A 26818-nucleotide genomic window follows, 5' to 3' on the forward strand; every position below is an offset into this window, starting at 1 on the left:
GGGCCTGGGGCAGGCATGCAGAGGGTCAGAGCCCGGTCCAAGGGACTTGCTAGGGTTGGGGGTGAGGGGGTGGGACTTCGCGGGCAGGGAAAGAACGCGGGTCAGCGGATGGCCGGTCCAAACGCCGCCAGCCAAACGCATCTCTGGGCTTTTTCCTCCGACATCTTGGGGGTGACCAGGTGACGTTAGTGTTCCTGAAGGCTACTGAGCCTACGCTGGTGCAGGACTTCAGTTTACACAGCGCTTTGACAGCTTTTGTCTCTCTTAAGCTTCCTGTCCCCGGGGTGAGGCTGGCGGAATGGGTCAGCGGTCAACTGTTTACTCGGCCCACATTCCGAGTTGGAAAATGGGCCCCCGCGCGGGAGTGCGACTCGCTCCAGAGACAGTTAACTCAGCGACAGCCGGGGGCCCCGACACCCCCAGTTCGGCCTCCTCGGCCCCTCTGCACGCACGCGCAGTCGCAGAGCTCTTCCTGCGAAGAAGCTGCGGATACTCAGCGGCGGCTGCGTCAGCGCGTGTGGCCGCGAGAGGGCCTCGAACGGCCTCACGTCACTGTGTGCGACGGCGCCTGCGCCGGAGACCATGCTGCCAGCCGCGCGGCGAGGTCAGGGCCTCGTACGGCTGCGGCTCCTTCGGAGATGGCCTGGGCTCACGACCTTCTCCTTCCTGCGCGGCCTTGGGCCAGAGCCTTTGGAGACAGCCCGGTCACTGTGTTGCGAATCCTCCCCTAGAGACGCACGGGATGGAGAGGGACGGCGCGGAGCGGCACGGAGGAAAGCCCCCGGCACAGAGTCGCCCCCGTCTCTCCCTCCGCGCGTCCGAGGCACTGGGACCAGACGTTTTTCGTCGCTGGAAAGCCTCAGACTGCCGACGCCACGAGAGGAGTCACCCCCTCAAGAGCGCGAGGACTCGAGCGGAGACCAGGGCCAGCCCGGTCCCGCTCACCGGGGAGCCGGGGGTCCCTTGCCGCCCTCCCTGGCCCAGTCCGGGACCGAGGTAGAAGAGCTTCATGGCTCCTCTTCCCGGTCGACTTCCAGAGAGGGGCCCTTTCGCGCTGGGGAGCTGATCTTAGCCGAGACGGGGAAGAGAGAAACACAATTTAAAAAATTATTTAGGTTGAGTAACGCCGGACACTTAAATAGTAGCTGGGGGACAGTCCCGTTCAGCGAGATCGTGGGGAAGTTTCCCGGCCAGATACTGAGGAGTTCCTCTGGGAAGCACTTCATGCTGAGGAGGCCGGCGTTGGAAGACTATGTGTTACTGATGAAAAGAGGGCCTGCCATAACATATCCGAAGGTAATGCGGTGGGAATTAAGTGTGTGCTGGTTCCAGAAAGAACAAAACGGATGCGGAACTGCAGTCCTGATTCATGTACTTAAAGCACATCTCAGGGGCGCCTGGGTGGCTCAGTCGGTTTAAGCCTCCGACTTTGGCTCAGGTCGCGATCTTAGGGGTAGTGGGTTTGAGCCCCGCGTGGGGCTCTGTGCTCATAGCTCAGAGCCTGGAGCCAGCTTTGGATTCTGTGTCTCCCTCTCTTTGCTCCTTCCCTGCTCATGCTCTCTCTCTCTCAAAAATAAACATTAAAAAAAAAAAGCACATCTCAGAACATTTAAATTGTTCTCAGACTTAAAAAAATAATAATAAAATGAAACAATGCATATGAATTTTGCATATCTTATGATTGCTAATTTTAGGAGGAAACAGTCACCTTTAATTTTAATTTCGGAGTGTCAGTTCTCTCATCTGCAAAGTGAAAAGAATATTGACTAACTATACAGAGTAATGTGGACTAACGAGGCACTAATAAGTACTTACATTTGTTTCCCATAACCATTAAGTTTGCAAATTCAGGACTGGAGAATGTTCAACTCTTTTAGTACCATATGGAGGTATTTTAATCATCATTTAATAAGCCATGTTACTAGGGGTAATGCTTTTTCTCTTTAGAGAAAAAATTTTTGTATTAAAACATTTGACACTGAACACTAAACATAAAAGATATTCTTTATAAATAAATGAACTTCTTAGGGTTCCTTGTTAGTTTTATCATAATCGTCCATTGCTAGTGGTTTATTTCAGTTTTTAATCATGGTCATACCGGTTCTACTTCATGATTGTTTCCTTAAATTCTCTACGTCTTTTAAGTGAGGGCCTTCTGCTGATTTCTCTGTTCTTTGAACTCCTATTGTTACTTAATGTCTGTAATTTTGGTATTATGCTAAAGTGCTGCTTTATTTACTAACCAATTCTTGAATCTCTTATTTCATCAAGTAAAATATAAGCTCTTGGTAGACTGGACCAGAGTTTAATCCTTTTTTTTCACACCTTTCTTCTCTGAGTCCAACACAGTGTTTGGTAAGAGTGTGTACTTAGTACATATTTATTGGTCACTGAGTCACCTATACTGTGTTTCAACGTTTTTGTTTTTTTTTTTTTTTTTTTTATTTATTTTTGGGACAGAGAGAGACAGAGCATGAACGGGGGAGGGGCAGGGAGAGAGGGAGACACAGAATCGGAAACAGGCTCCAGGCTCCGAGCCATCAGCCCAGAGCCCGACTCGGGGCTCGAACTCACTGACCGCGAGATCGTGACCTGGCTGAAGTCGGACGCTTAACCGACTGCGCCACCCAGGCGCCCCCACCTATACTGTGTTTCAATCATAGGATATGAATATGATACTGTCGATGATGGACATCCACCCAGGTGATACTGTTTTGGAAGCTGGCTCAGGCTCTGGTGGAATGAGCTTATTTTTATCCAAAGCAGGTAAGAGATTGGGATAAATGAGCAGGGTTTAGATGGGCAAAGAAAATGTTCGATCTTTCCTAATAACAGAAAGTAAAATGAAGATGTTTTAGAAAATATTCACATAACTTTGTGATCAAGAGCATTCTCCTTGAAACTAAATGCAGGCAACTATTTTTCTTTCCATATTGTACGTTCATTCTAGTCATTCTCTTTGTAACCCTCTCTCCATTTTCTGTGTTTTCTCTTGCTCCCTCCATGTATTTTAGGGCTTTTTTTTTTTTTAAACTAAACTTTTTATTGGGATGTAACGTAGCCATAGTGCACTGATCATAAGTGTGTAGACTTCAAAGAATTTTTAATGTAGTAACCATATCAAGTACTCATCACCCAGATCGAGACAAGGAATGTTGCTGCATCACAGAAACCTCCTCATGTCTCCTCTTGCTCATAATCCTCCTGCATTCTTTTTTAAATAATAAACTTTGTTACAGCTGTTGAAGGTGTATATGGGTAGATTTTATAAAGAGTACAGATAGAAATACACTGAATTAAACCTTTTGTTCTTTGACCTAATGCCATCACATACAAACATAATCCAGTTTATACAAGGTCAGGAAATTCATTCTGGCCTCCTCAAATCTTTTGTTTGATTCTTTTCTGTACATAGGTAAAGGCAGTAATTTCTTCACAGTGACTGATTCCTAAAGGCATTTGATAGAGTGAATTTACAAAAAATTTATGAGAGGAGTGCCCATATTTCTAACATCTATAGTATCAGAGGAGTGTCATGGCATGAATAATCCCAAACTATGAGTGATCAAATTATTGCTATTTACTTTTGGGATGGATTTTTTTCTCCATAATTTTCTTTTCTAATTGTTTAGCTTATGCTATTGTTATCACTCATTTTTATCTTTTGAGAACATGATGCATTGCAGCTGGAGTTACATTTCAAAAGACATCCTTGAATTTAAACTTTTCATTAGAGAGGCCCCCTGGGTGGCTCAGTCTGTTGAACATACAGCTTCAGCTCAGGTCATGATCTCACAGTTTGTGGGTTCAAGCCCCGCATCAGGCTCTGTGCTGACAGCTCAGAGCCTGGAGCCTGCTTAGGATTCTGTGTCTGCCTCTCTCTCTCTCTGCCCCTCCCCCACTCGCTCACGCGTGCACACGCGCGCGCTCTCTCTCTCTCTCTCTCTCTCTCTCTCTCTCTCTGTCTCATTCTCTCAAAAATAAATAAACATTAAAAAATTTTTCTTTTTTAAATTTAAAGTTTTCATGGCGCCTGGGTGGCTCAGTTGGTTAAGCGTCCAACTTCAGCTCAGGTCATGATCTCGCAGCTTGTGAGTTTGAGCCCCACATTGGACTCTGTGCTGACGCTCAGAGCCTGGAGCCTGCCTCGGATTCTGTGTCTCCCTCTCTCGCTGCACCTCCTCCGCTCATGCTCTGTCTCTCTCTCAAAAATAAGTAAACATTACAAATAAATAAATAAATAAATTTAAACTTTCCATTAGTAAACTACAGACTGATGTGGGACAGCTTCCAAATGATATTCAAATCACCTCAAACAGAGGTGGGTGGAAAATTTTTGCTGTAAATTAAAATACATATTAGTCTTTTGCAGAAATTCCACTATTACCATGGTAAACAGTTTAAAAGTTTTTCAGACACACACAAAAATACAAATCTCTTTTAAATGTATGAATGGCTGGGGTACCTGGGTGGCTCAGTGGGTTAAGCATCCAACTCTTAGTTTTGGTTCAGGGCTTGATCTCAAAGTTTGTGAGTTTGAGCCCTGTGTTGGGCTCTGTGCTGACAGCGTGGTGCCTGCTTGGGATTCTGTCTTGCTCTCTCTTTGCCCCTCCCCTGGTTGCTCTTTAACTCTCGCTCTCTAAAAAAATAAACGTTAAAAAAAAAAAAAAAAAAAGCTTGTACTAAAACAAAAATAAAAGGCCTAACTTCATCCATAACTAAAGAAATGTAAATTATAACTTCAGTGATAAGTTATTCAGTTTTTACTTACTTATATTTTCTTGTTTTCCTTTTTTAAAATTTTGTTAATGTTTATTTTTGAGAGAAAGAGACAGAGCATGAGCAGGGAAGGGGCAGAGAGAGAGGGAGACCAGAATCCAAAGCAGCCTCCAGGCTCTGACCTGTCAGAACAGAGCCCCGTGCAGGACTTGACCTTACAGACTGCGAGATCATGACTTGAGCCAAAGTCAGACACTTAATGCACTGAGCCATCCAGACACCCCTATATTCAGTTTTTAGATTGACACAGATAAAAAGTTTGAAAACTCTTTCTTGAAGAAAGTATGGAGAAATAAGCACTCTACTACATTGTTGGTAGAGTGTAAATTGGTATCATTTTTCTGGAGGATAATTTTGTAATGATTTTCAAAATAAAAAATTCACATACCTCTTGAGCTAGCAATTTCATTTTTAGGACTGTCATTTCATGAATACAAAGATTTAGGGAAAATAATTTTCATTGCAGTATTGTTTGTTATAGCGTAAGACTAGAAACAAGCTAAATGTTCATCAGTAGGTGATTGGTTAAATAAACTATGGAATAGCCATACGATGGAACATAATAGCTCTTAAAAAGAATGTAGTAGATCATTAATCACTGAAATATCACTGGTAAGTAAGAAGGTAAGCATGGGACAGTATATATAATACACGTATGTTTTAATGTGTGTTAAAAACAGCGAGAGACACTTTACATGGTAAAGTAGGTAACCAAAGTAACATGGTTGCCTCTGAAGAAGATTGATTAAGGCTCTGCGATGCGATAGAGAGTTTTGTATTATTTATATTACACCATGCACTATTTGTATTATTTTTTCACATCCATGTACTACCTTTGCAAAATAAGTTTTTATAATCTTTTATGAACTAATAAATACAATGAAATATCATAAGTTGTTTTTTTAATTAAGTGGGATCACAAGGACAAGTCCTCAGTTTTGAAATACGAAAAGACCACCTTGAATTGGCTAAGAAGAATTATAAAAACTGGTGTGATTCATGGAAAATAAGTCATGTAGAAGAGTGGCCAGACAATGTGAATTTTATTCATAAGGATATTTCAGGAGCAACTGAAGATATAAAATCTTTAACATTTGATGCGGTAAGTTTTCTAAAGTGGGTGCTATGATATTATCTAATACTGACTACAAAGAAAACAGGCATCATACTTTATACGGAAGGCTCTTCCTTCATTATTTGCACCATTTCTATCTGTAGGAGGAATATTTTCCTTTAATATCATGATAGGATTTAGAGTAGAAAGACATACTGAATCAGATGTCAAAGTTGTTAATAAATGTGGAGTAATAACCAAACCAAATACGAAGAGGAGTGACTGAATATCATGAACTTCAGCATTTCCAGGATAAAGGAATAATAATTTGGAAGCAGCATTGGAAGCATATTGATCCTAGTGCCTGACTTCACGTTGTGAGATTTGGGGGAATAAATAGCCTCCATTTGTGAGAGAATAGCCAAGAAGAATCTTTGGACGGTTAATGTCAGGATGTAGATGAGCGCTCATTAAAGATGTTGAGGACAGAGGCATTTGTTATGAACACAGCTCCAGAAAGTGGAGCGGATGGATTTGTAAGGAGGAGCACTGGGAGGTTCAGTTAGGGGAGAAGGACAGTTGATGACAGGATGATATTTTAGGCTGTGACCAGTGATGGTGGAGATGTGGGACGTGGAGGTATTAGGTGGCCTCAGAGTTTCAGAATTCTTTATTTATTAAAAAAAATTTTTTTTAATGTTTATTTTTGTGAGAGAGAAAGCACTGGGGAGAGCAGAGAGAGAGAGGGACACAGAATCCAAAGCAGGCTCCAGGCTCTGAACTGTCAGCAAAGAGCCCAACATGGGGCTCAAACTCATGAACTATGAGATCATGACCTGAGCCAAAGTCAGATGCTCAACTAGCTGAGCCACCCAGGTGCCCCTCAGAATTCGAATAAGTTACCTTATCCTTAATGATTCCATTATCATTTCATAGCTTGACACTACAGACTGAGGTCTAGGTAAGGAGTCTTCTTTGCTTTTCTTAATTGGCTTTTGGAAAGTTGGATTACTTTAGGACATTTATGAGGGAAACTGGTTGAAAAATGAGATTTTTATCAAGACTGGTTCCTATCTCTAACGTTCTTAAAGTCTATAGTTTTGGTGACACAGATCCTGGACACAAGGACCACAATTCTGTTTTTTTTTTTCTTCCCCTTAATGTTTTTGAGAGAGACAGAGTGCAAATGGGGGAGGGGCAGAGAGAGAAGGAGACACAGAATCTGCAGCAGGCTCTAGGCCCTGAGCTATCAGCACAGAGCCCAATGCGGGGCTTGAACTCTGAACTATGAGATCATGACCTGAGCTGTAGTCAAGACACTTAATCGACTGAGCCACCCAGGTGCCCCATACAGTTTTTTTTCTTTATCCTTGTTTGTTTTGCATATTACAGCTCAGTAAGGGCCCCCCTCCCCCAATTTTTTTTTTCTCTACCTAGGCTATCCATAAGAATGTCATAGATACCTGGGAGGTTAATTGGTCATCAGAAGTTTGTTTGATGATCATGACACACAAGGATTCTAATGATATCATTGAAGCTTTTTGGAAACCTGCTGAACCATCCTTGATCTAAAAGAAAGAATATTCCTTACTAGATTTATTCAGCGGACTCTTGAGCATAGTGCCAGATGTTTATCAGTATGAGAAATATAGGAGGAGTCATACTCCTGCCATCCGAAATGATGCTAAACTGAACAAAAAAGGTGGAAAACCACAAAGAGAACAAAAGGAGAAAAAATGGCTAATAAAATATTTTTGACAAATTTTAAAAAGCCTAGCCACCAGAAGGGGAATGCACACAATGGGATACTAAAAATAGTATTATTTAACATAGTGAAATAGTGTATTATATTTACATCAGTAAATCTCAAAGACATGATGTTTAGTGAAAAAAGCATTATAAAAAATGTGTGTATATGTAAAATTTAAAACTACGTAAAACGGTACCATGTATCGTTTGTAGCAATACACATATGTTGTAAAAGTATAAAATTACTTGGGAACATTACCAACTTCAGGACAATGATTATCTCTGAGGAGAGAAAGGGAACGGGGAAGAGGGAAATAAGTTTCGGAGTCCACTCAGCCTGGTTCACTCGGGCTCCCATAATAGCCAAGATGACCTTGGGTAAGTTACTTCAATCTTTCTGTACCTCAGTCCCTTCACATATTAACAGGAATGATAACAATATTTCCTATTTCATAGAGTTGTTGAGGATTAAATAAGATACTTCATATAAAGTGCATAGAACAGTGCCTCATGTATAGTAAGCATTAAAGAAATATTAGCTATGATTTTCATCTTATTATTTCTCTCCTTTTCCTCACCTGTTTAAATTCTACTTTTCCTTCAAAGTTTAGATCAAAGGTCACCTTCTTCACTGGAATATGTATACCTTACTCATCTAACTGGGGGATTATCATCATTCTCTGAATTATTGAACCACTGTTTCTTGATACAATAAGCATTTATTAAAGACCTGTTTTGTACTGCAATGTACTATGCTAAGACAGAAATGAAGTATGCATTTAAAGGAGCTTTCATTCTAGAAGATAGACATACAATTACTGGAAAGACTCACAAGTGTGGAATACCACGACTGTAGAAATTAGGTGTCATGAGATGAAACTGCAAATGTCATCAGGGGCTAGATAATGAAGAACACTTATGTATGTATCAAGCTAGGGCATATGGACATTATCTTACAGGTCATGGGAACAACTGATGAGTTCTTTTCTTTTTTTTAATTTATTATTTTGGAGAGGGTGGGGGGAGCGCCAGAAAGAGAGGGAAAAGGAGTGAAAATCTCAAGCAGGCTCTGAGGTGTCAGCACAGAGCCTGATGCGGGTCTCAAACTCACAAGCCACGAGATCATGACCTGAACCGAAATCAAATCAGACACTTAATCAACTGAGCCACCCAGGCGCCCCACTACCGATGAGTTCCTAATAGGGAAGCAGAATGTCCAAATTCCCATTTTAGAGTAATTCTTTTTTTTTTTTTTTTTTTTTTGATTCCAGTGTAGTTAACCTACAGTGATCTGTTTCAGGTGTACAATATAGTGGTTCAGCAATTCCATGTATTACTACTCATCAAGATAAGTGTACTCTTCTATTTTAGAGTAATTGTGGTGCAATGACGGAAGCTGTGAGTCTATGTAGAAAGCTATTGTAATGTTTCAACAAAATACAATGAGGTCCTGATCTAAGGCATTAGCAGTAGGATGACTTTGAACAATACTTCAGAGGTATATTTGTGGGGCTGGATAATTTTAATCCAAACAGAAGTGTCAAACTCCACAGATCCTCGAAAGAGAGTTCAAGGTAAAGAAAATGATGACTCCCAACAAGTTTCTGGTTTGAGTGACTAGATGGAAATGTTCACTGAGAAGAGAGTATTCAACAGGATTGGCAGTTTTCTTGGTTGTCTGATTTTTGGTCCCGTCAATAACATAGACAAACTACACCCAGAGAAACCCATTAATGTTCATCGTTTTGACCCTTTGATTCAGTCACTGGGATCTTTCCTTGGAATCTAATAGGCATTTTAAACTCATATCCAAACCTGAATTCTTGATTATTTCTGCCAAGCCTGCTCCTCCCATAGTCTTCATCATTTTCCTCATTGGAAAAGGACATCTCTATTCTTTCTGTGGCTTAGGCTGAAAACACTGGATTCATCCTGATTCCTCTTTGTCTCACATCCCACAACCAATCCTAATTGCAACTGGCTCTACCTTTTCAAAATGTATACCGCTCATGGCATACAATGCTGTTTGCTTGTTGCAAGTCCTCATCCTTCCTTGCCCTCTCTCCATCTTCTCTATGTATGGATTTAATAAGTCCGAATGTACTTCATGCCACTGAATTGTGAGTGAATTCTTCTCTTACCATTTCCCCCTTTTGTCTCCACTGCAGTGACAGTGGCCTTCTCAGATTCACCAAGTATCCTACAGCCTCAGAACATTTGTATTTGCTGTTCTTTACATCTGGAGCATACTTCCCCCCCTAAATTTCCACAGGGTAAGCTTAATGATTTTCTTCAGGTCTCTTTACTGACCAACCTATATATAAAATGGCATTTCCTTTCCTTGTTACTCTGTATCCTTCTTACTTTGCTTTATGATTCTATAGTTCTTCTTGTCACTTATCCTCCTCTGATTTACATATCTATTGGATTTTTGTTTAATGTCTATCCCTTTATTAGGATATATGTTCTCTTGAAACAGAGTTTCTTATTACTGAGCAAAATGCTTGGCACATGGAAGGTGCTCAGTAAATATTTGGTGAATGAATAATGATTGATGAACCATTAATGCCATTTAAAAAAGACAAATAATGGAATAATTTCTAATTTAATAAATATGTTGTTGTACCAACTACCCTTAGCTTTCAGAGTTATCCATCAATGAAAGCCACTTTATTTTGTATTTTGACCCTATTTTATTTTAAGTGATTTTTAAAAATTTCGTTTATTCATTGAATTCATTTAACAGCTTTTGTGAGTTATAGCCTTACAGTCTGCAGTTGAATAAAGAATAAATAAACAAGGGACATGATTCTTACATTTTAGAATCTCTGAAATTAATATTCATAATTTTCCTGTTGAGCATAAAAATACATATTTGAGATCATGTGAATTCCTATTGCCAAAAGCTGAATTAAAGTATTGAGTGAAACTTTATAAAGTATGTATTTGTATACATATGTGTATATGAAATACAGCTAAAGAAAGATTCCTGTATTATCAGTACTGCCAAGCGTAAGACATGCCATTATGATTTTCATATAGTCAAGTACTATGACGAATTCTGTAACAGTAAATATGCTTTTTGGGGGGGGAGCAGCAAAATGATAGTTAATAGTATTGTATTTTAAAAAATGAAAACTGTAACTGGGTAATCGCTTTCTAAAGTGTATCATTATACCACAGTAAGGAAAGAAAACTTGTGCTTTGTTTAAAAAAAACTCAGTCTGATTTGCTTTCCTCTCAACAGGTTGCTTTGGATATGTTGAATCCTCAAGTTGCTTTGCCTGTTTTATATCCAAATCTTAAACAGGGTGGTATATGTGCTGTATATCTAGCAAAGTGAGTAATGTGGCTATTTTTCTTTGTAATGTGATTTAAAAAAATTTTTTTTCATGTTTATTTTTGAGAGAGAGAGAGAGAGACAGAGCCTGAGTAGGGGAGGGCAGAGAGAGGGAGACACAGAATCTGAAGCAGGCTGCAGACTCCATGCTGTCAGCACAGAGCCCAACACGGGGGTCAAACTTGAGAACCACAAGATCATGACCTGAGCTGAAGTCGGACACTTAACCGACTGAGTCACCCAGGTGCCCCTGTAATGTGATTTTAAATACACTTTTATTTTGTCTTAAGTATTTGGTTAAAATGTTCATTTTGTAACTGAATTAGAATTAGGTATATAGGTCATCTCATAAAACTTACGAAATGACATATGTCCCAATTAATTTATATTGCTGTTTAAATCATCCTTTACCTAAATGGTAATATAAGATGTGTATTTCTTCTGGCAATTTAGAAGAAAAGTTTTAAAAGTGTATTGTGAACAATAATGTTAAATTATGGTCTCTGTATTTTTTTACTTTCTATGAAATTGCTTATTGTGTGCTCTAATTTGCATATTTGTTTTTCCCCCTTCATTTAACTATAGCCTTTGAATTTGGGTCAAGAGATATAGTGAACTTAAGTATAAAGTTACTATTTTTGTAGAAATTTAAAGTACATTTTTTCCACTTTTCTAAAAGCATCACACAGGTTATTGAACTTTTAGATGGAATTCGCATCTGTGAACTTGCTCTTACATGTGAAAAGATAAGTGAAGTTATTGTCAGAGATTGGTTGGTTTGCCTTGCAAAACAGAAAAATGGAACTTTACCTCAAAAAGTAGAACCTAAAATCAATACAGATTTACAATTACATTCTCAAAAGAAAGTTAGCATTGAAGATGAGATGTTTCAAGAGGATGACCATGGTAAGCTTCAATTTTATTTCATATGTGTTTGCAATAATAAATCGAGAATAGGCTCCTGAGTGTATTGACCAATAATCAGAGCTGTTTCTCAGGGATTTGGGTTTTTTTTTCCCCCTAGAGAAGATGAAATGTACTATTTCTTTGTTAAATTAAAATCTCTTAAGGGACAGAGTAATGTTTTTTTGCCTTTTATGTAAAACTCTGATACCTTTGAAGAATTGAACTTCTTATAATATTTGTATTTTACTTGTATCAAGGAGGTTGGCTTATGAAATACTTTAAATATACTAAAGGATGTTTTGAATTTAGATCAGTGATTATTACTGAAGGCAAAGAATAGGACCTAATATGCAAATAGCTAATATTCCAAAAAGCAACTTCTGGACACTGCTAGAATTTGTCAAAGAACTAAATTTAGGTCCTTATTGTATGTACACATTATTTAGTTCTTGAACAAGTTTTCAAATATCCATTGATTTATGATATATAAGCTTACCCATTTGGTTATAAAACCATATACAAGTTTATCATTTAATCCTTTTCAAATTGTTTTGTAAGATAACTGGCAGAGTAGCTCCAAAACAAATGCTGAAAAAAATGTCTGAGAGAAAAAACTTAAAGAAACAGTAGTTTGTATTTTAACAGTTTTGTGAGCAAATTATAACATATTTTATGTAGCTTATAATATATATTTTGTTCTACAACAGAAGAATCACATTCGGATTTTCCATATGGATCATTTCCCTATATTGCTAGACCTATACACTGGCAAACTGGTCATACAGGTGAGTGATGTTTTCAGGTCATATTAAATGGTGTTTTCTTCTAATTATTGTAATGACCTTACTTTTTTTCTCTCTCCTTAAATTAGCATTTCTTGTCAAGCTGAGGAAGTTTAAACCACAACTTAACTGAGTACCTCAGAGGATAGCAACTGATGTGAAGAAGGAAAGGTATCAAAATAGAACTTTATATTGCAAAACACTACCTTCATAGATTGAAATTTTTTGTATATGATTTGTATAACTTTTACATATAATTTCAAAAAATAACAAAAGCTGAAGGAAGATGTGTAACATTTCAAAACAATTTAAATGTCCCATTTTGACACTTGTCTTGTAGTTTGACATTTTGTAGTTAATGATTCCAAGTTGGTTTAGTTGAGCCATTTCATTCTTCACTTCCTGTAAACCACTCCATAGATTTGTCTTTCTTCATAAAATTAGTTTTCTTTTCTTTGTCTGATTGATGGTCGTTGGCTACCAAAATAAAATACGCATTTTAAGATAAATTTTAATGTATTTGTGTATTTTAAGTACATATTTTAATGGCTTGTCTGTATCTTAAAAAGTAGCGAAATCTGGGTTATAGTAAATAATAGGAAAACTGATAAGAATCATATAACCATCTTAAAAACTGTAATAGAAGATGTAACAATTGACTCCTTTATCAGAATCATTTTAACTTGTTTGAAAGAACATCAGAATTAATTAGGGGTTTATTATTCATAGGCATCAGTTATTTAGCATTTACCAGGTACCCTACATTGTTTTAAACTTTATAATGTTTTTTCATTTAATAGCTGTAGCTTTTCTTTAAGGTTATCTATATTCTACAGATAAACAAAAACGTAGAGTGGCTAGGTTATTGTTTAGATATGGGTTTTTATAGTTTTTATGTTTGTTTATTTTTTGAGAGACAGAGCACGAGTTGGGGAGGGGCAGAGAGAGAAGGAGACACAAAATCCGAAGCGGACTCCAGGCTCTGAGCTGTCAGCACAGAGCCTGATGGGGGCTCAAACTCACAAACTGTGAGATCATGACCTGAGCCGAAGTCGGACGCTTAACCAATTGAGCTACCCAGGCGCCCCAATGTTTTATAGTTTTTAAAGGGTAGTACCTGAGAGGATAAATGCTGCTATTCCTGGATTTATCCCTTAGGCTATTTAAAATAATAAATATTCTAAATAACATTTTACATATTTTTCATTTTTTTGGAAAATTTTAACATCTCTGCTTTTTTAGACCATAAACTTTAACTAGGCATTAAATAATCACACAAATAGAAAATTGTTATATGCTCCAAAGAAGTACAGAGTACTACAATAGAGGTTTTGCTCTGGCCAAGTAATTACCTATGCAAGTGACAAGTGAGCTGAGACCTGAATGGTAAGTACAAGTTAACTATAGCAGGGAAAATGAGAACAAAAAAGGCCAGTGATGCTGGGGTTGAGTGAAAGAGACCCGAAAAATAAGTAGGGGTCAGGTCATGCAGGATCTTCTAGACCTCTTAAGCTTGTCTATCCTAAGAAAAATAGGGTCTCATTGAAGGATTTAGTGAAGTGAGGGTTAACATGCTTAGATCTGTGTTTTGGAAAAAAATCACTCTCATTGTATTTGGGGAACAGACTGAATCATATAAGCAGATTAGTCTTCTGATGTCATATTTCTTTATGGTAACTATCTAAACACTCATAGAGTAATAATGGCTTTATAGTTTTCATAACACTTCAGATACATAGAAGCTCTGAAGTATATTTTTTTTTTTTGGAAGTTTATTTATTATTGAGAGACAGAGAGAGACACAGTGTGAGCAGGGGAGGGGCAGAGAGAGAGAGGGAGACATAGAATCTGAAGCAAGTCCCAGGCTCTGAGCTGGCAGCACAGAGCCCAACGTGGGGCTCGAACTCACAAACTGCGAGATCATGACCTGAGCCAAAGTCACTTAACTGACTGAACCACCCAGGCACCCCTGAAGTACAATTTTAAGTTCTATCATGGAACATGCCTTTTTCTTCTGTCCTGTGTTTAACCAGTAGTGAAATTCTTCATGTATTGTTTTAAATGCAAGTTCTAATTGTACTACTTGGAGAAGGGGCTGGCTTAAAAGCAAAGAAAAGTTGTGCCTCTACTCCTATTTCACGTAGAATAGTTTCTGTTCAGTACACTGCGCTCAATTCAACTATTGACGTTGAATTGAACAAGATGTCTTTAACGGTGTCCATTCTAATAAATATTAAGATGAATTGAAAACCAAACTACATAAGCAAATTAGCATTTATTTATATGGTTAAAGTCCAGCTTAAGCCCTTTCTCCATGTCTCCATTGAACACTAAGCATGTTAACAATCTTGCTTATGGGACAGATGTGTTCTTTTTTATTTTTTTTATCTTTAAAGTAAGCTCTTTACCCATTGTGGGGCTTGAACTCACAACTCCGAGATCAAGAGTCTCATGTTCCACTGACTGACCCAGCCACACGCACCGCCTACAGATGTGTTCTTTTAAAGTTAACCTTTCTTAAATTCGTGTCTGGCTGTCATCTCTCATACTGTAAACTCCTATAGATTTGTGACTGATTCCGTTGTCTTCCTAGTACCTTCCAGAGATCCCACCTTTTCCACCCACTAATGGTCAATAAAAATGTGCTGATGGCTGTAAACCTACATTTGATCATGTATTGTTTTTATCTGTTGACTTGGTTGTTCTGGGGGGAAATTTAGGCATACAGCTCTTGGACTGTGGGGGACTTGGGAGTTTGAACTCTACTTCAGAGGCAGTAGGGAACTCCTGAGGGTTCTCTGGTCATGTAAAAGGAGATTTTTCTGTTTTAAGTTAGTCTGTTAGTAGTGTCTATGAGTATTTGAAGGAAGGAAAAAACAATTGAATCAGCAATTTCACAGTACCACGTGGTATACATTATGAGGTGATTGGTTGTAGTATATAACCATGAGGTAAGGAAAAAGGGTAGATTTAAAAAATATTGTGAAGGAATAACTAGATAAGCTATTCATTGGCTATCGAGACAGTGAGAGTATATGCTTTCAAACTTTTATCTGCTATTCAGAAGCCCTTCCCCTTACTTTGCTGGGCAAAACAGGACTTAGTTGGTGTTCAGTTCACATATTACTTCCTTAAAAAGCCTTCAACAGCCTCTAAAAAGTCTCTCACCCTAGAGTCTTTTGTACTCTTAAATGTTATATAATTAGCATTGCCCTATTACATCATTAATTTACAAACACTGATTATGCCTTTATTAGGTATTAGGATTTTAAACCAGTAGGACTAGAACAGTTGTAGTGACTCAACTAAATAAGGATTTGTTTTTTGAGGAAAAATTACTTGATTTTAGATTATATAACAGTTGTACTGTCCCATGCGTGTCTCTGTGATCCAGGAATAAGGTTTGATATATTGCTTTTTTCCTCTGGCTTCACTCTAAAATCTGAGGAGTCCTCTGCATATTCATGTTTCAGAGGGATTAACTTAGGTGTCCCAAGGCTTAAAAATGCCTAAGGTAAAGTGTCATTTAGTATTAAAATAGGCCATATTCAGATAGAATTGGGTCCCATCTTACTGGTTTTGTTGTTTTACCTTACAATTGTGACTTTTCTGAGTTTGTTTTTTCATCACTAAAAATCAGCTGCTGAGGCAGTAAGACACTGTCCACTGCTCCTGATAACATTGTGTTACCCTTGAATGCCCCCACACCCCTACTGAGCTCACTCCCAGTTAAGCCTATTGAGGGAAAATGAATGTATATGTTTCCTGGTCAAGTGTATGATTAATAATTTTTCTTTACATCGAAAATTTACATTGAAAATGCCATCCTGAAACAAAAGCTTTTACATTTAACTTTAATATTCTGAATAAAACAGTAATGAGTAAATACTTGTTCTTTCCTGTATAGGATCTGTATATATCCTAAACCAGGGCTTCAGGACTTTCCTCCAGGGACAGAATGAAAGCACAGTTCCATTTACAACTCCCTTAAGTCAAGTGCTCCACTTTTCACCCACCATCTGTCAAAGTTGTGCTTTTGCTTCAAAGCAAGCCAGCTGGCAGAGCCCCTTCCTCCCTGGGTGCACTGTGGTTTCTACTCTTTTTTTTTTGTTTAATGTTTATTTATTTTTGAGAGAGACAGACTGCGAGCAGGGGAGAGGCAGAGAGAGGGAGACACAGAATCCGAAGTAGGCTCCGGGCTCTCAGCTATCAGCACAGAGCCTAACATGTGGCATGGACCCACAAACTGCGAGATCATGACCTGAGCTGAAGTTGGACGCCCAACCACCTGAGCCACCCAGGCACCCCAGAGAGTGTTACTACTCTTTGATATCTACAGGGATTAGCTTGAGTAAACCATAACTGCTTGTGTTCTGCTTTCTATAAATATTTGTTCAAATTGTGGTTGGAATTCTCTCCCAATTCACTCCATACAACCTTTCATTAGGGCTGGTTCTTAACGCTTTCACCACTTCCTTAGTCCTTAGTTTGCTAAAAGACTTCTGTGGCAGCTTATTTTCATCACCAAAGGTAAGATTTCATCAAAGGGGGCAGCAGAGCATAATAGTTACAAATTCAGGCTGTAGTCTAGAGTCAGACCTGGGTTCAAATGTCGCTCCACTTTGGGCAAATGATTTAACCTCTCTAAGTCTCAGTTTCCTTATCTGCAAAGTAGAGATAATAGTATTTATCATAGGGTTGGCTGTGAACATTGCAATTATCAATGTACAATGTTTAACATATTGCCTGGAACATTTTAAACATCTAGTAAATCTTACCTATTACAAGAACCAAAAAGTGTAGGTAAAAGTTGCTGGTATAGAAGGGAAAGATGTTAAAAGGCAATTTTTATTTTATACTTTAGCCTATGGTAGATCCAACTTACCTTAAGATACAAGTGAACAAATGAAAATTATGCTTGGAGGTGTTGCAAGGGAAGAGACTATACTGTCAAATTTGTTTAGTGATTTACTATGGCCATGGAATGAAACAATGACTGAGGTGTGATCCCTACCCTGAAGAGTGTTAAGAGTTTAGTTTCTCTTTTACTAAAACTTCAGTAGCCACTATTAATCTCATAAGGATATAGCAAAAATAAATACGTGATATTCTGAAATAATGGAGGTTCATTATAGAATTTAGGCAGAACTATAAGAAATCTGTCAGTCCTATCTTGGATGAAAATCTAGAAAAAAGGCTTTATAAGAAGTAAAAAGGATCACTGCTGGTAGAATATTATTCTGGCTCGGTTTCAAATGTCAGAAATACTCTACCTTTATAAACATAATTTGAATGAAAATTATGGTGTGGTCGACTAAAAGTATTTCCAGTTCATATGATTATTTTCTAACTAATATATCATTGTGCAAAACCATTTAAATACCAACAAAAATGAAATGTGCAAATAAATTATGATACTTACACCATGTCATGATTAAAAATCAGGTTTTCAAAGACTAATGACATGGGGAAATGCTTTATGGTAAGTGAAAAAAAGCAGGCCTAGATATAGTATGTTTCTAATTTTTTTTAAATAGTAGGAAAGTGTATAATATTACACTATAGTAATCAAAACTATGATTTTCACATAAAACTGACAAATAGAGAAATGGAATGGCATAGAGAGCCCAGAAATAAACCCACACATATATGGTCAATTAATTTATGACAAGACGTGCCAAGAAGTGGAAACAGTCTCTCCAATAAATGGTGTTGGAGAAACTGGACAGTCACATGCAAAAGAAATGAAGACCGCTATCTTATGCCATGCACAAAAATCAACTCAAAATAGGTTAAAGACTTGAATGTAAGACCTGAAACCATAAAACTAGACCAAAATGGAAGGATACTCATCTTGCCAATGGTTTTTGGATTTGACACCAAAAGCAAAGGTAACAAAGCAAAAATAAACAGTGGGATTACATCAAATTAAAAAGTTTCTGTGCAGCAAAGAAAGCCAAGAAAATGAAAAGGCAACCTTATGGAATGGGAGAAAATATCTGCAAAATATCTGCAAACCATTCTGTTCTGATAAAGCATTCATATCCAAAAAAATATAAAGAACTCTTACAACTCAAAAGAAAAGTATCCAAATAAAATGGCCAGAGGAAATGAATAGACATTTTTCCAAAGAAGTCATACAAATAGCCAACAGGTATGTAAGAAGGTGTTCAGCATCACCAATTGTCAGGGAAATGCAAATCAAAACCACAATGAGATTTGTGATTATTAATAAAGCATTTATGCTGTATGTAAAAAAAAATCACAATGATACACACACTCACATGCCCATACATGCAATGGAATATCATTCAGCCATAAAAAGTAAGGAAATCCTACCATCTGTGACAACATGGATGACTTTGAGGGCATTATGCTAAGTGAAATACTTCAGAAAAAGAAAATAACATGTGATCTCACATGTGGAATCTAAAAACAAAACTAAACCAAAAAATGAACTAGATACAGAGAACAGATTGGTTTGCCAGAAGCAGGGATGCAGGGTGGGCAAAATTGGTGAAGGTGGTCAAAAGATACAAACTTCCAGTTATAAATAAATCCTGGAATGCAATGAACAACAGGGTGACTATAGTTCACAATATGTGTTGTGTATTTGAAAGTTGCTAAGAGAGTATATCTTAAAAGTTCCCATCACACACACACACACACACACACACAAAACTGTATGTGGTGATGAATGTTAACCTATTGTGGTAATCATTTTGCAATATATCAAATCATTATATTGTACACCTAAAGTTAATACAATATTTTGTGTCAATTATATCTCAATTTTAAAAAGTATATAAAAGAAAACCAGTAGTTAATCACTGATAAAGCTGGTGAGATTTCAAGTAAATTTATTTTCTTCTTGAAACTTCTTTTGAACAAAACATTTCATAGAAAATGCTTCAGGCTCTTCAAATACTTAATACTTTAAAATACTTGAGACCCATGGTGTGTTAGGTTTCAGTGTAACATAAGTCACATTAAAAATCTTTTAGCTTAGGTACACTACCACAAAAACAGATACTGACACAAGACAAATAGTAACTGAAAAGGAGAAAACTTTCAATACTAATTCACTCATAATGTGATATATAAATTACTATGTACCCCTGCCTGTAAGAACTGACTACAGGTCAATAAATGAGGTTTGTTAATAACTTGCATAAATCTAATTCTGACATATTACTAAATCATACCTTGAGAATAGCTATAAGCTTGAGAAGGATTGACTACTATGTCCATTGACTTGTGTGATTCCTGAGAATGTTTCTCCATCACCTCTACTGTATCACTGGATGAAGATGATGAAGACAATCCCAGTCTAACATATCTTCCTTTTTTACCACAGAGTGAACAATCTACTGGGGTGGCACTAGGTCCTCGGGGCAGTTGAACTTCATCTCTGTTGTAGTTTCTAACAGCTCCACTGTGATGCACAGAGCGTTCCCGCTGCCATATATAATGGGTTGGGGCAATAGCCATAACCTACGGTGGAAAGCTTCCTTTTAGAATTTTAATAAGATTTGAAAATTTGGTAAAATTAAATACAAAAATTAAAACTCACAGCTAGCTCTATAACTAGATCTAAAAATCTAAGTTACTGATGTTAAGGAAAAAAAAAAAAAAAGGCATCTCCAGATAAGACAGCACTACCTATAAAGTGATTCACTGCTTAGATCCTAAAGACAATAACTGACAAAGTACTTATTTCAAATATGAAATAAGACTGAAGCAACCTTCTAGGTTTTTCAATTCTGAGTATTCTAAGTTTGGGATAGATAATACAGTTAGTCCAAAATGACACATAATTTTTAACTGGAATATACTGGGTCAAAAATAACATTGTTGAGGTTTCTAACTATACGTTAGGCTAATCTTAACATGTTTGCAATTGTGGCAAGGGAAATGGCAAATAACACAGGTAATTTACATAACCTCTCTGTTCCTCAGTTTCCTTATCCATAATATGGAGAGAATAATATTGTCTACGTTAGAGGATTGTTGCAAGGATTAGATGAACAATTAATTATAAAACTCTTATGATTCTTCACTACATGTTGGGCATTGTTCTCTAAGGTTAAATAAAATCCTGCCTTTGGAGTCTGGATAGACCTATTTCCTTATCCTGACTCTGCCAATTGGTAGCTGTAGGATACTGAGCAAGTTACTTAAACTTTCTGAGGCTCAGTTTCTATATATTTAACATGAGGATACTATCTGCCTCACAGGACTTTTCGGCGGGTTAGATATGTGTAAAATCCTTATCACATAGTAAGGAGCTGGCAAATGATAGTCATATATAGGTACTTTCCCAACATATGAAGGGAATTGTGGGGACTCTTGAAAATTTTGCTTGGAAAGAAAGAAAGGCTTCTGCTATTAAAAATGAAAACCTTAGGTTTTGTTTTAGTGGGTCAGTTGGTTAAGTGTCCAACTCTTGACCTTGGCTTGGGTCGTGATCTTGTAGTTTGTGAGACTGAGCTCCACGTCAGGCTCTGCACTGATAATTTTGCACTTGGAATTCTTTTTCCCTCTCTCTCTGCCTCTGCCCCACTTTCTCTCTCTCTCTCTCTCTCTCTCTCTCTCTCAAAATAAATAAACTTAGAAATGAAAAGAAAACCTTAAAACCCCCTGATTAAAACCAGTCTGCTTAAACAGAGTACCGGTGGCCTCCTCCAAAATAATTGCTAAAGAATGCTAGCTAGGCTAATTTCTTTAGTGAATTATTTTATAATCTACTTAAATCCTTCAAAGAAGTTTTCAACAAACATGTAACAGTTACATATCTTTTATTTTTAAAAATTTTTACCAAGTTCAAAAAATTTTTAAGTTTATTTTGAGAGAAAGAGAGAGAGAGTGAGAGAAGGGGAGGGGCAGAGAGAGAGGGAAAGAGAGAGAATCCCAAGGAGGCTCTGCATCATCAGCACAGAGCCCAATGTGGGGCTCGAACCCATGAACCATGAGATCATGACCTGAGCCAAAGTCAGAAGCTTAAGTGACTGAGCCACCCAGGTTCCCCCCCACTCAAGTTTTTATTTAAATTCTAGTTGGCTAACATATAGTGTAATATTGGTATCAGGAGTAGAATTTAGTGATTCATCACTTACATATAACACCCAGTGCTCATCACAAGTGCCCTCCTTAATATCCATCACCCATTTAGCCCATCCCCTACATACTTCCCCTACATCAACCTCAATTTGTTCTCTATACTTAAGATTATGGTTTGCCTTCCTCTCTTTTTTTTTTTTCCCATCCCCTATGTTACATTTGTTTTGTTTCTTATATTCCACATATAAGTGAAATAATATGGTATTTGTCTTTTCCTGACTGACTTATTTCACTTAGCATAATACACTGTAGCTCCATCCATATCATTGCAAATGGTAAGATTTCATTCTTTTTAATAGCTGAGTAATATTCCACTGTGTATCTTTATCCATTCATCACTTGATGGACTGATTTGGGCTCTTTCCATAATTTGGCTATTGTTGATAATGTTGCTATTAACACTGGGGTGCATGTGCCCCTTCAAATCAATATTTTTGTATCCTCTGGGTAAATACCTCATAGTGCAACTGCTAGATCTTAGGGTAGTTCTATTTCTAGCTTTTTTAAGCACCTCCATACTGTTTTCCAGAGTGGCTGCCCCAATTTGCATTCCTACAAACAGTGTAATAGGGTTCCTTTTTCTCTGCATCCTCGCCAACATCTGTTGTTTCCTGTGTTGTTGATTTTAGCCATTCTGACAGGTGTGAGGTGGCATCTCATTGTGTGTGTGTGTGCGCACATGCACACTTTATTTCCCTTATGAGTGATGTTGAACATATTTTCATGTGTCTATTAGCCATCTGGATGTCTTCTTTGGAAAAATGTCTATTCATGTCTTCTGCCCATTTCTTAACTGGATTATTTGTTTTTGGGGTATTGGGTTTGATAAGTATAGATTTTGGATGCCACCCCTTAATCTGCTATGTCATTTGCAAATATCTTCTCCCATTCCATAGGTTGCCTTTTAGTTTTGATGATTGTTTCCTTTGCTTTGTAGAAGATCTTTATCTTATGAAGTCCAAACAGTTCATTTTTGCTTTTGTTTCCCTAGCCTCCAGAGACATGTCTAGTAAGAAGTGGCTACAACTGATGTCAGAGGTCGCTGCCTGTGTTCTCTTCTAGGATTTTGATAGTTTCCTGTCTCACATCCATTTCGTATTTTTATGTATGGTGAAAGAAAGCGGTCCAGTTTCATTCTTCTGCATGTCACCATCCAGTTTTTCCAACACCATTTGTTGAAGAGACTTTTTTCAATGGATATTCTTTTCTACTTTGTCTAAGATCAGTTGACTATATAGTTGTGGGTCCATTTCTGAGTTTTCTATTCTGTTCCACTGATCTATATCTATTTTTGTGCCAGTACCATATTGTCTTAATGACTAAAGCTTTGTAACATAACTTGAAGTTGGGAATCGTGATGCTTCCAGTTTTGCTTTTCAAGATTGCTTTGGCTATTCATGGTCTTTTGTGGTTCCATACAAATTTTAGGATCGTTTGTTCTAGCTCTGTGAAACATACTCATAGTATTTTTTTTTTTTGAGAGAGAGAGAGAGAGAGGGAGAGACAGGGGGAGAGATAAAATGAGCCAGGGAGAGGCAGAGAGAGCAGGACACAGGATCTGAAGCAGGCTCTATGCTAACAGCAGAGAGTGTAATGTGGGGCTCAAACTCATGAACTGCAAAATCATGACCCGAGCTTAAGTTGAACACTTAACCAATTGAGCCACCCAGGTGCTCCTGTTGGCAGTATTTTGATAGGAATTGCATTAAATGTGTAGACTGCTTTGGGTAGTATAGACATTTTAACAATATTTGTTCTTCCAATCCATGAGCATGGAATGTTTTTCCATTTCGTTGTGTTATCTTCAATTTCTTTCATCAGTGTTGTATAGTTTTCAAAGTACAGATATTTTACCTCTATGGTTAGGTTTATTCCTAGGTATCTTATGGTTTTTGGTGCAATTGTAAATGGGATTGACTCCTTGATTTCTCTTTCTGCTGCTTCATTATTAGCGTATAGAAATGCAACAGATTTCTGTACGTTGATTTTTGTATCCTGCAATTTTGCTGAATTTGTGTATCAGCTCTAACAATTTTTTTTGGTGGAGTCTTTCAGGTTTTCTATATAGAGTATCATGTTATTTGCAAATAGTGAAAGTTTGACTTCTGCCAATTTGGATGCCTTTTATTTCTTTTTGTTGTCTGATTGCTTAGGCTAAGACTTCTAGTACTATGTTAAATAACAATGGTGAGAGTGGATATCCCATCTTGTTCCTGACCGTATAGGAAAAGCTCTCGTTTTCCCCATTGAGGATATTAGCTGTGGGTCTTTCATATTTGGCCTTTATGATGTTGAGGTATGATCCTTCTATCCCTAATTTGTTGAGGGTTTTCATCAAGAATGGATGCTATACTTTATCAAATGCTTTTCTGCATCTATTGAGAAGATCAAATGGTTTTTCTTTTCTTCTATAAATGTGGTGTATCACATTGACTGCTTTATGAATACTGAACCACCCTTGCAGCCCAAGAATAAATCTCACTTGATCACAGTGAATAATTCTTTTAATATACTGTTGGATTCAACTCGCTAGAATCTTGAGAACTTTTGCATTATGTTCATCAGGGATATTGGCCTGTAATTCTCCTTTTTGGTGGGGTCTTTGGTTTTGTCTGGTTTTGGAATCAAAGTAATGCTGGCCTTATAGAATGGAAGTATTCCTTTTCTTTCTTTCTTTCTTTCTTTCTTTCTTTCTTTCTTTCTTTCTTTCTTCTTTCTTTCTTGTTTGAGAAGAATAGGTATTAACTCTTCTTAAATGTTTGGTAGAATTCCCCTGGGAAGCCATCTGGTCTTGGACTTTTATTAGAAGATTTTTGCTTACTGACTCAATTTCTTTGCTGGTTATAGGTCTGCTCAAACTTCTTCCTGTTTAAGTTTTGGTAGATTATATATTTCTAGGAATTTATCCATTTCTTCCAAATTGCCCAATTTATTGGCATATAATTTTTCATAATATTCTTTCATAATTGTATTTCTGTGGTGTTGGTGGTGATCTCTCCTCTTTCATTCATGATTTTATCTATTTGGGTCCTTTCTTTTTTCTTTTTGATAAGTCTGGCTAGGAAGTTAGCCAGCTCCTAGTTTCATTGATCTGTTCTGGGTTTTTGTTTCTATATCATTTATTTCTGCTCTAATGTTTATTATTTACCTCCTCCTGCTGGCTTTAGGCTTTATTTGCAGTTCCTTTTCTAGTTCCTTTAGGTGTAGGTTAGGTTGTGTATTTGAGACTTTTCTTGCTTCTTGATGTAGACCTGTATTTCTACATACCTCCCTCTTATCACTGTTTTTGCTGCATCTCAAAGGTTTTGGACTGTCATGTTTTCATTTTCATTACATTAGCTTTTAAAAAGTAGAGGTAAATAGGGCTGCCTGGGTGGCTTAGTCGTTTAAGCATCTGACTTCAGCATAGATCATGACCTCATGGTTCATGGGGTCAAGCCCTACCTCTGAGCGGTCAGCACAGAGCCTGGAGGCTGCTTTGGCTTCTGTGTCTCCCTCTTTTTATGCCCCTACTCTCTCTCTCTCTCTCTCAAATAACCATTAAAAAAGTTTTTTAAAGTAGAAGTAAAGATGTTGATTCTAACTATAAATGTTTCCATAACAATGTAAAATTAGGTTCAGAGCTACCTAAAGTGAGGAAGCAGAATATCAGAATTTCTTATTCCTTCCATATTTAGTATTTCTTCCTTAACACTTGTACATCTTTATTTCCTATTTCTGGAATGTCCTCTCCCTTTATTTGTCTTAGTATCGCTTTTCCTTCAATGCTGAGCATAAGTCCCACATTTTAAATACTCCAGCTTTTAGATTGTATTGTTTCATTGTTAATCTGACATTAGGACTTTTAACGTGTCTAGTACTCAGATATCTATCTGTCTATCTATCTATCTATCTATCTATCTATCTTTTTATGAATGTAACCAATCTACGGAAGAACTCTGGGCAGGAAGAGTCTCTCATACACCTATCAAAGGCCCTCCACACAATATTATTTAGTCATATATTTTTTATTGATAGATGAAAATAATTGATAGATGAAAATAGGAATTAGAGGCCACTGACATTATAAACTTTCAACAGCATGATTTTTATAAGAATTCTGTCACAAACTCTAGTGAGAAGAGCAGAGAAACATAGGAAGCAAAGGGCACACAGCAAGTTTGGTAAACCATTCTTTCTACAACAAGCTAGGCATCAGTCTCTCCACATGCTAAACCAGCTAGAAAAATGCATGCACACATATTTGTGTGCTTTTCTAAATACAATTTTTTAATACCTATTTTATTTTGGAGAGAGAGAGAGAGAGGCAGAGAGAGAGAGAGGGAGACATAGAATCTGAAGCAGGCTCCAGGCTCTGAGCTGTCTGCATGGAGCTCGACACGGGGCTCACACTCACCAACCATGGGATCGTGACCTGAGCCGAAGTCAGTTGCTTAACTGACTGAGCACCCAGGTGCCCCATTTGTGTGCTTTTAAATATGTTTGCACATATTTTATACACACAAATATAATTAGAATATTATTGTGATAACAGTTAATTAAAAAGAAAATTGTAAGAGGGTCAGGAAAGCAGGATTTAGTTCTATGACCTTAGGCAAATTATGTAACTTTCTGGGCTACAGGGTGTATTTTGTATATGAACAAACAGGTCACTTATAGTCCTCAAATTCTATGATTTATGAAAGTAACTTCTTTAAAGCATTGGTAGCACTTGATCTACTGGGAATGTTATCCTAGTTTTTACTTTATCTTACTCTTCTGTCATTTTTAGTGATTTTGTTGTTGTTGTTCTTTTGGTGGGTGTTACAAAATTTAATACCTGGACCTCTGTTTTTCTCTCTATATTTTACTGGTTATGATCTCAAGAGATAGTATAGTATAGTATAGGTGTTAAAAAAAAAAACAACCCAACTCTGCGTGTGCCTGGGTGGCTCAATTGGTCAAGTGTCTGGCTCTCGATTTCAGCGCAGGTCATGATCTCATGGTTCGTGGGATCAAGCCCCGCCTTGGGCTCCATGCTGACAGCACAGAGCCTACATGGGATTCTCTCTCTCTCTCTCTCTCTCTCTCTCTCTCTCCTCCTCTTTT

General features: G+C 37.6%; 2 protein-coding genes across 7 annotated transcripts in view; one reads left to right on the top strand and one right to left on the bottom strand.

Moving 5' to 3' along the window:
- The first annotated feature begins 298 nt into the window (after nt 1-298).
- On the top strand, nt 299-12792 carry TRMT61B (tRNA methyltransferase 61B). Its single transcript, XM_042982249.1, is given in 8 exon segments — nt 299-431; nt 434-1296; nt 2664-2766; nt 5691-5881; nt 10830-10921; nt 11602-11828; nt 12536-12613; nt 12700-12792. Coding segments are annotated over 8 exon segments (1731 nt in total). The 3' UTR covers nt 12744-12792.
- SPDYA (speedy/RINGO cell cycle regulator family member A) overlaps nt 12444-26818 on the bottom strand; it is a 37035-nt gene continuing 22660 nt past the window's right edge. For 5 of the 6 annotated variants that reach the window (XM_042982252.1, XM_042982250.1, XM_042982254.1 and 2 more), the window contains 2 exons: nt 19816-20104; nt 12444-13087 (listed from right to left, as the gene is read on the bottom strand). In XM_042982252.1, coding sequence (XP_042838186.1) covers nt 12999-13087; nt 19816-20104 — 378 coding nt within the window. In that variant the 3' untranslated portion in view covers nt 12444-12998. Of the gene's footprint in view, nt 13088-17209; nt 17275-19815; nt 20105-26818 lie in introns of all 6 variants that reach the window. The other variant, XM_042982251.1, reaches the window with a different exon arrangement.

The sequence above is a fragment of the Panthera tigris genome, chromosome A3, assembly GCF_018350195.1.
Source record: "Panthera tigris isolate Pti1 chromosome A3, P.tigris_Pti1_mat1.1, whole genome shotgun sequence".
Lineage (NCBI taxonomy): Eukaryota > Metazoa > Chordata > Mammalia > Carnivora > Felidae > Panthera > Panthera tigris.